Source organism: Palaemon carinicauda, chromosome 33, assembly GCF_036898095.1.
Source record: "Palaemon carinicauda isolate YSFRI2023 chromosome 33, ASM3689809v2, whole genome shotgun sequence".
Classification (NCBI taxonomy): domain Eukaryota; kingdom Metazoa; phylum Arthropoda; class Malacostraca; order Decapoda; family Palaemonidae; genus Palaemon; species Palaemon carinicauda.
This window is the reverse complement of record NC_090757.1, coordinates 4717435-4727086: the sequence shown is the minus strand read 5'-3', so window position 1 is coordinate 4727086 and position 9652 is coordinate 4717435. Positions and strand designations below refer to the sequence as shown.

Genomic DNA, 9652 nt, shown 5'->3' with positions numbered 1-9652 from the left:
ATAAAAAAGATACATCATACTTAACAACTAAATTAACAAGAGTGATAACGAAAACAATCTGTTTTAAGGACATATATATAAAGTGATTGATGAAACCCATAGACTATAAAAAAAAAAAAGGTCGGAAAAACTGGTCAACATGGAGGAGCCGATACACCATACAAGGCTAAATACCCTCCAGGATAGCCACTTCAACTGAAGGGAGGACAGTAAGGATGGTTTTGAAAAGAAACAGATAAGGAAAAGGCAACCTCTTGATAAACCACCAGGCAACCATGCTTCTATTATTCCTGCCAAACACACCATTTCAAAAAAAACAAGAGCAAGAAAAAAATAGAATAGTAAGCTCGAGTGTACCCTCAAGTAAGAAATCTTTAACCCAAGACAGTGGAAGACCATGGTACAAAGGCTATCGCACTACCCATGACTGGAGAACAATGGTTTGATTTTGGAGTGTCCTAGCAGAGATGCTTACCATAGTTAAAGTTTATTCTACCCTTACCAAGAGAAAAGTAGCTGCTGAATAATTACAGTACAGTAATTAGCCCCTTGAGCGAAGAAGAATTGTAGCAATCTCAGTGTTGTTAGATGTATGAGGAAAGCTGAGAATGTGTAAAGAATAGGCGACTATTCAGTGTACAGTATGTGGAGGCAAAGAAAAGTGAGCCGTAACCAGAGAGAGGGGGATTACTATTTGGCTAGTCAAAGGATTCAATAACTCTTAACGGTAGTATCTTAAAAGTCATTCTGAAGGATAGATGAATGTCTCCCCCTTGGTTCAGCAGCGGGAGTTAGTGGTGTCGGGACCTAGAACCCATGCGTTCATGACTTCTAGGCTTTCATGTCTTTCCTTTTTTAAGAAGCAACTAGTGGGAACCAGGATAACTTGCCTTCCTTTTTCCTGTGAGAACACTACGCATCTTCCTACAGCAATGGAAGGAATGAGGAGATTCAAGACTGAGGTTTCTTTCTGGCTTTGTTGGACCATTAGAGTGCACAAAGTCAGAATTATCAGATCTATCCTAGCTTTCAAGAACAACCTGTCAGTTGTGCAGTTCTTGAAGGTATGTGTCTGGTAATGATGATAACCTTCACTGCCAGTTACCTACAGAGTATGCCGCTGGTATTCTTAGCCCAGTGGTAGTTGATCAACAGATCTTGTAGCAAGCCTAGCTCTTTCAGAGGAGAAATATCTCTTCTAAGATGGTGGTCAGGACACAAGTCTAGAATACGAGATTAGTTTGACTGGTCTGTTTTACTTTCTTCCCCTTCCTTGGGTTGCAGCTGTCGTGCTGTTATTTGCTGGATCGGACAATAAATGCAGGTATTCCAAATCATCAAGCAAAGTTTCTTAATAAGGCAAGTTTCGTTTAGAAGTATCTCCTCTAATCTCAGAGATGAAGCGGAGGATGATCAAATGTACACAAACCCATTTCTCTTAAATGATCACATTTGCACATGTCCTCTACACAGACATAGGTTCTTCCTTGACTGTGTACCAGTCCCTGGTAGTGACCTTAACACATGCCTCAGTGTCATGGTCAGGTCATATGAAGGTAGACAGGAGTCATCAACTTTGCTTTTATACAGGACTGAAGAGCTTTGATGCTTCCTTGGAGAGTAAACCATCCAGTTTGTTTATAGGAACTTCCTTCTCTCTAAGAATAAGACCTATTAAAGGACAAAGGTTTGTATTTGTGTAGGAACAATTCACAACTTTTTAGTTTTCCTTGCTATACAAATTAAAATACTTAAGTTACACTTCCTGCTTGTACCCCCTACAAGTCGTAGATTTAGTCAATTTGGGAGCTCAGTAGCCTGTCGAGTGGGTTTGGATTAACTACCACTTCGTTATTCCAACTAATTACTGCCACCTTATTATAAGTTTTAAAAGCCATTATCCAGCTTTTCTGAAAGCATACTGCTATTAAACGACCTAGGTTTGTATAGTAAGGAAAAATACAAATTAGTTGAAAAATGTGATATTACAGTACAGTAGGTATTTGGAATGAAAGTTTTCATGTCAAAACCATCTAAGGACACTTTCATGATCTACTATATATATTACCTCCATCAAAACCAGTGTGTAACCAAGCCGAGGTCAGATTTTCTATGAGGATTGTCAGTTAAAGATTAAAATTCAGAAATTATGTGAATACAATTAAGAGATTGTCTTAATTTGAAAACTCTAAATTTGCCTTAGCTTTATGATTCTACCTGTCAAGCTTAGCATGGATAAAATCACCCCCTAATTCTTTCTTGCAGAAATCAAACCCCCAAATTGGTGAGTAATGCTGGGGGAGGGGGAATAGTCTAAGAGTAAGGCAGAATTTTTTTATAAGGAAGGAAAAAAAATTAATATCACGTAAAAATGTCTATTTTATACAACTGTACAAAATGGTAATTCATCCAGTCTACCACATTCAGTTGGGCAAACACTGTTTCAGCCAATAATTCTGTCAACTTATAAATGGTCAAGAAACACACTGTACAACAAGGTCAGAACTAGGGACATATTTTAGACTAAAACTTAACGGAGTCATGCCCGAGTACAATTTAATTTTAAATAAAAATATATATGCATAATCTATACCATCTTTAATTATAGTAGCTAACAATTCTTTCTACAACAAAAATCTATTAAATCAAATAAAAACTTTAAATAATGCTATTGCAAACATAAGGAATACACTCTGCATGACTTCAAAACACTAATGCATTTTCTAGTTTCAGTATACCTGGTACTCGGACTTGGCTCAGATAGATACGTCTAAACTGTATGCCACCTAAATCTGAACAATCAGATATTTTAGTTTAACAGTCATGATTGGTGAAGAAGGCCTTTATATCGTGGGAAGAGATTTTCATTGCACTACGCATAGATTCTTAAAAGAAATATTACTTTTCCATTTGTTTGCATCCTCAGTTTTAAAAGTTCATTAGTTAAATAACATACAATACAATAACTTTTATGGTGTGGCATACACTAGCAGCAGCTTTCTCCTCTTCTGATCTTTTATCACAGGATTCAAGAGGCCCATTACAATGCATTTGCTCATTGGTTATCGCTAGCAGTAAAGATTTCTTTGAGGGACAATGGTATGTACTTCATATATCTACACATAAGCTTTATGAAATGAAACCACTGAAAACTGTGATGAAACGATAAGCTTTTCTCAGCCTAAACTCAAATTTGATAAATTACAACAATGATCCTAAGGACAGAACTCCAGTAGAAACCCTTTCTTTTGTGTACATGAATTAAACTTAGCAAGGAGATATCGTAAGGTTCTAAATTGCAAAACATGTCACTAATACTGAGTTATTTTCCAGGCTTAAACTTTTGCATGCCACAAAATGCCACTTTGGAGCCTTTACATTACAATGCTATAAAACTATTGCAACTCAGACATTTCATCAATTATCTGACATGGTTCTTTATTTAGATCCTTTTGTTATCAAAGGTATCTATGACGGCCAACTGACAAATACATATCTTTTTGAGTCTGAATGACAATGTATAGTTTTTATAATACTTCAAAACTTGGCTGAGGGTCCTTCTAATCTAAAAAGGTGGGATGGTCTCTAAAAGTATGAAAGAACAAGGAACAGACCTTCCTCACTCTCCACTGATGTATTAAGTAGTCTGACATAAGTTAACAATGGAGGCAAATGTGATATATTGTCAAGTTAAAAAACACTTGTAAAAAAAAAACAGCACCTTCAGTTCTTGTCTATGGGAAGTCAGTCAAATAAAAGAAAAAAAAAAACAAAAAGAAAAAGATTTTGCCAAAGATGTTCTAGGCCATCCTAAATATTCATCTCAGGCCCACATGCATTAGAGGATGGGATGAATGTTGGGTCTGATTGGGTATTGAGGGACAATGAGAGGTAGTTGCCTGGATAGTCAAGCTGCTTTTCCTTGTCAATCTGAGAATATGCAATATCTTGGGTAAGCCTTTGCTTAAGAAAAAAAAAATTCCCTTCCAGTTACTGAGGGAAACTTTACTTAAAATGCAAGGTGTACTTCACTTCCGTTTATATCATGTTGACATAATACAAGGGTTTACCCACCTCAGACTGTAGGGAATTGAATGGCTAAACAATGAAGGCACTTTGTGTGCTTATACGCAAAAACTGAAATAAATCATGAGTGTAAAGTGATAAAGCCTCTGTTATTAATCACAATTATCATTTAATATGGCATATTGGTTTTATCATGAAAAGAAATAATTGTCCGATGGATGAAAATGATGATACGTACGTTGCACAAAAAAGGTCTTACTTCAACACAAACCCTACTTATGTCTTGGCACTAAAACAGCAACTTAATGAACTGGAAATAAAAAATTCCCATTCATCAACTTCACCTCCTGACTTTTAAAGCCTTTGGATAAGAACATCTGAGATCACAAAAAAATTCCCTAACAACATCAACAACTTGTAAAAAGAAATAATTATAATTATAATAATAATCTACCGGTATACAAGAGGCTGTGGGGGGACGCAAGTTGTGGGACTGAGGGTAGGAGGTGTTTGTTTAGACAACATGCGCCCCTCCAGTACCCAAAGATAACTAGACTATCCAACAGTTCTTAAACACTGACATTCCTAAACTACAGAGGTTTGAAAAAAAGAAATAGAAAAAAAAAATTTAAAAAAAGGAAAAATATAGAAGAGTGAAGCGATATGTGTAGACTTTCGTTATAAGCTGCTTATTTTGAAGTAACAGCCTTCAATGATAGTTTGTACAAGTGGGGGAAAAGTGTATCATATAATACAATAATGTAGATGTGAAAGACAGTCATAATGATGTCTCACCATGGACTTGCAAACATTTAATTTTCTCCGAGTATAAATTACAAAAATATCTTAAATCACTTTTTCACATTTGGATAGTCACAATTTGCACTGCGTGACTCAGTGACGCATGTGTTTTTAAGTACAGTAGGCAATACAAGGTATTTTGCATGTCGATGACCTGGATGGGTAGCACCCCAGCACACTGTACAACGAGTGTTTGTCAATGAGGCACAGAGCAAAGCACTCACTCCACTCTCCTCACATGCACCAACTGCCAGCCCTACAGAATATAAATATATGCACATGTACATAAATACAGTACAGTACAGTATATATACATTATATTTATTTCTGTATGTGGTATTAAGTTCAACCTTTAGGTCCACTGATTAATTCCAGTGATTCATTTTAAAACTTTTTTATACATTTTTTGCTTTTAACAGTAGTGCTATGCACCTCCAGAGTTGCATATCTGAATATCAGATCACAGATAACTCTGCATGGTGCATCAGTAAACAATACTGAACTACTAATGCTGTTACACTGCAGAAAACACATTTACAAATGCAAGCAACATCTTTTCGCTTGAGTATTGGGGCCGTCATTTTTTTTTATCAATTTTTTTTTATTTTAAGCTTCATTTAACAGATCAAACTGTTACTGTTACCTCTGGAGCATCAAGTTTAGGCTTGGACAACAGCTGCCAAAATAACACGTTTGTTTTGATATGAAACACACTGGAATCAAGAAATAATGTCCAACCATACAGTGCAATTCTGAGACCGAGTAGGTGTGCTTTTGCTTGCCGACTTGTGCCTGGGCCAAAATGAGATTTTTTTTCTGATGTACTGTATTATGTTTTTTCTTAAATGCTTTTTTTAAAATAAAACTTCTGGCAAGAGATCAGAATGGCAACATACAGGCAAATGAGTTTTATATAGGGGCACAACTGTCTTCCTTCGCAAGGCATTTCCTGCAATACGGAACATAGTACAGTACTACACAAACTGCCAGTTCAGAGCCTGACATGAGGCAAATATAAGCTGCATTGGGGCGTGTTGTTAGTCCTTCACCAATCGGTAAATGTGATGTTGTGCACCATGCTCTGATGTGGAAACTTCAAACACATATGCAACACACAGCAGAGTTTCTTGAGTATCCCGATTCGTAACAACCTGAAAAATAAGTTTATGTTTAAGGAATCCTCAACTAATGCCAGTTTTACTAAATTAAATTTTTTGCACAGAATTGCAAGATTACTTTTATAAAGTAAAATACAGTACTGATGGAGTACAGTATTGTATACATTTACAAATATTTAGTTGAAAAACAATTGTTAAAAAAAGACTCGCCTTGATCTATCAAGTCCACATCTCAAATGCAAAGTTTTTTTTAAATCGAAACTGGTCAATCACCTAATGGATTATTACTTAAATAAAACTTGAAGAAATCTTAATACAGACTCCTAAATCTGTATGAAGGATTGAAAACTTATATGGATTCAAATGTGTAAACTGAATACAGTACTGTATACAAATTTCAGTAAAGATGCAATTTATTGATGCTGTACGTTAATTATAAAATTGATATTCTAATCCTGGAAGTCTGGGATATATTACATGCCATATTCTCTATCCAACTTGATAAACTAACAAAAGGTTGAAATAACTAGGGTATTTGTTGATGTAGATAAAAAGATTTGCACAAAAGATGAAAAAAATATACAGTATGATAGACTTCTCATAATTGTAATACTCCAGAATATTTATGCACATAAATTTAACCCTTTATTTAAAAGCACATTATTCTTCCTCCAAATACACTTACCTGCAAGATTGTAAAGTTTTCCAACACACTGTTCATCATATATTTCTCTGGTAAGTGTTTCAGTTTGTGTATAAAATTAATCATATATTCACACATGGGAGACCTGTGTATACGATATACAAATCTTCCATTCTCAAAACGTGCATATTCTGTCTCCACTTTCTCCACAACCTGCTTGCCAAAGGAGCACACCTTAGTGGAACTGGTGATTGTCATATTGTCAGGGCTCTCGTACCTGTAAAATTAAGAATAACATTTCATGTCAACCATGTAAAAAGATGCTTTGATATCTTAAATTACAACATCAAAAATTTATTTCAAGTAATGTGTTTGCTTCCTATATATACAAACTTAGTTTTTTTTTTCATATGATTATGTTTTAAGCAAACCTGGAACTCTGCTATTAAAATTTATACCGAGGTGGTGGTAGCTACTGCCATGTGGCGTATAAGATCCCACTCACCAGAGCAGCCACTGTAACTTAAAAGGACTCAGGTTTGTATAGTTAGGAAAAATAAAAATTACTTTGAAAAATTTGTGACTTGTTCCTAATTGATTACAAGCCTTCATCCTTTAATAGGAGACTTATCCTTTGGAGGAAGTAACTATAACCAAACTTTTTGCATTAATAACTGGGTTGTCAAAGTAATTAATACCTGGGCTGTCAAAGCACTTGGATCTGTAAATGGAGCCAAGCTGTCAAAGCACTTGGATCTGTAAATGGAGCCAAAGTTATACAGTAACTCTAATCTCTTTAACAACCTAGGAAAAAGATGTCTCGGGTGTTAGGCTAGGTTTCTATCACAAAAATTGGTGGACAGTCATGGAAGTACCTATATCCATGAAAGGATATGGTATTTGAAATGTATGGTGATTTATGAAAAATGGAGACCTGAATGTTGTCTAACATTTCTAGACTCAAGGCTTCTAAACTTGTACACTGACAGGTTCTTCCTGAAGTGTAGTATCAATGCAATCCCTGTCTTCATTGCATGCATGCTCAAGAAGTTCCCTCTGCTCCTTCACTAGATAATGGTATTCTGGGAAACATTTTTTTTCTATTCTTCCAGTGCTAAGGAATAGTAGTCTCTGGTGCTGCAGTCTTAAGATCCAAGTCCTCTAAAGTAGCAGTGTGGTGCCATCACTGGACAGAGAAGTAAATCTTCCTATTCTCTGGTCACTTCTTTTAAGGAGATGGTGATGGACTCAAACCTGGAAGTTGTAGAAGTCAGGTTTCTTGGTTTTAGTAACAATATGTCTTAGAAGAGGACTGGTTCCAGCACGTGAACATTACGGTGCATGAACGCCTTGCACAGAGACTTTATGTGTGGGGTTCGTGTGCATGGAGAGGTGTCTCGGTGACTGTCTGTCAACCTACTCCCTATACTCGCACGATGGACAAGCTTGTATACTGTCCGTCTGTCATCCTTCTGGGTGAAAATGCCTCACTGGAGCTATCTTTAAAAGGTGGAGGGCGTGGGCAGAGGCATTTGTCCTGACCAGCATTGTGTGTGTGTGTGTGTGTGCTGGTTACTGTATGTGAGCAAGTAGAGGTATAGCAAGAGTGCGAGTACCTGTTCCTCATACCAACCTTCCTTTCTTAGCTGAATATGAGGGTGATAGAGGTCGGGCAATGAATGATCTGTCTTCACAGGTGGCTTTTTTTCGGACCTCCTGATGTCCTGTTCTAAGGCTAAGCAGTAAAGAATGAAATAGAAGGAACAGAGCTAGGAGGGAAAGTTGGTGTGTATACTTCTTCCCCTTGCCAGAGGTCAAAGATAAGAATTTCCTAGCTGGAAATGACAAACCGCAGGGGGAGAGGATCCAGGATCTTCCTCCAGTATGCAAGGACTCTTTTGCTCCCTATGCAGGTGGGACAGCAGAAGTAATGGAGATCCTAGCATCGGCTTAAACCTTCAGCAGATTATCAGCGGATGGATTGCCTCCAATGCCCAAAGTAAGACCATGGCTTCCTCAGGTGGAAGTCCTTGCTAACATTATAGTCTTTTGTCACAAAAGCGGGCAAACTTCAAGGAGGAGGCAGCTGAGAATTACCTTCACTGGGAGAAGATGCTATTTTACTCTTGCTTTACCTGAAGCTGGCTGTGAGGACAAATTGGGGTCTCCTCCCTTCGGTTTTACTCCGGAGACTCTGCTCAAGAGGAAGCCAAAAAAAGATGCAGCAGGTTGAAAACCAAAGGGTGAGAACGAGATGGAGAGCTTATTTTTATTTCCTCTGAAGCTGAAGTCTCTCTCTTAGAATTCTTTCTCCTCCTCCCCTACTCTTCCCATTGCAGAGGAGGCCATGATTTGAATTTGTCACAGGGGAATGACAGCGAGGTCATGTTCCCCTGCACAAAGGGCAAAGGAAATGACATCCACATCAGTCCGGCTCATAAACCTTCTGAAATTGCGGCCAATCTTACTATAGCAGACATATGCATCTGCATGTGAAGTATCAATTGCAGTGACACAAACAGCAACCACTGAAAAGAGAAACCAGAATTGCTCAGTAGCTAAAATCAAAGTGGCTGCTCAGTGACCTGTTGTGTGGGTAGGACTCAAACAGCCACCCACCACTTACTACCACCACCTCATTACAGTTCCGATCCAGCTTTGCTGAATTATACTCCTATTAAAGGACAAAGGTTTGCATTCATGTAGGAACAAATAGTTCTGAACTGCAACTAAAACTAAATATGAACAAGCTGAGGGAATAGATTTTCTCGATACTTATTAAAAATAAATGCAGAGATGAACATACAAAATTGAAATTCATGTCAAAGATGCACTAAATATCAAAGTTACTCGATGTTTAACCCTACAAAGGTAAGAACTGATCATAAAACATTCCTAATAATGCCATATTAAAAATTCGACAGTGCTACAATTTCTACCAAAGGATTTTTGTTACAGCTGTTAGGGGAATATAAAAGTGTGCATATCCACAATCTCTAAAATCTAAAGTGTGATTGTGGATAGTAGTTGACGTCACTATATAGTTGCCTAAGGTATAGCAACA

At 37.2% G+C, this 9652-nt stretch overlaps 1 protein-coding gene across 4 annotated transcripts in view; it reads right to left on the bottom strand.

The window, feature by feature from the left end:
• Positions 1 to 2361: 2361 nt before the first annotated feature.
• The window catches only part of sd (TEA domain transcription factor 1 homolog scalloped), a 157595-nt gene continuing 150304 nt past the window's right edge, over positions 2362 to 9652 (bottom strand). For all 4 annotated transcript variants that reach the window (XM_068356703.1, XM_068356704.1, XM_068356705.1 and 1 more), the window contains 2 exons: positions 6631 to 6865; positions 2362 to 5978 (listed from right to left, as the gene is read on the bottom strand). In XM_068356703.1, coding sequence (XP_068212804.1) covers positions 5865 to 5978; positions 6631 to 6865 — 349 coding nt within the window. In that variant the 3' untranslated portion in view covers positions 2362 to 5864. The remainder of the gene's footprint in view (positions 5979 to 6630; positions 6866 to 9652) is intronic.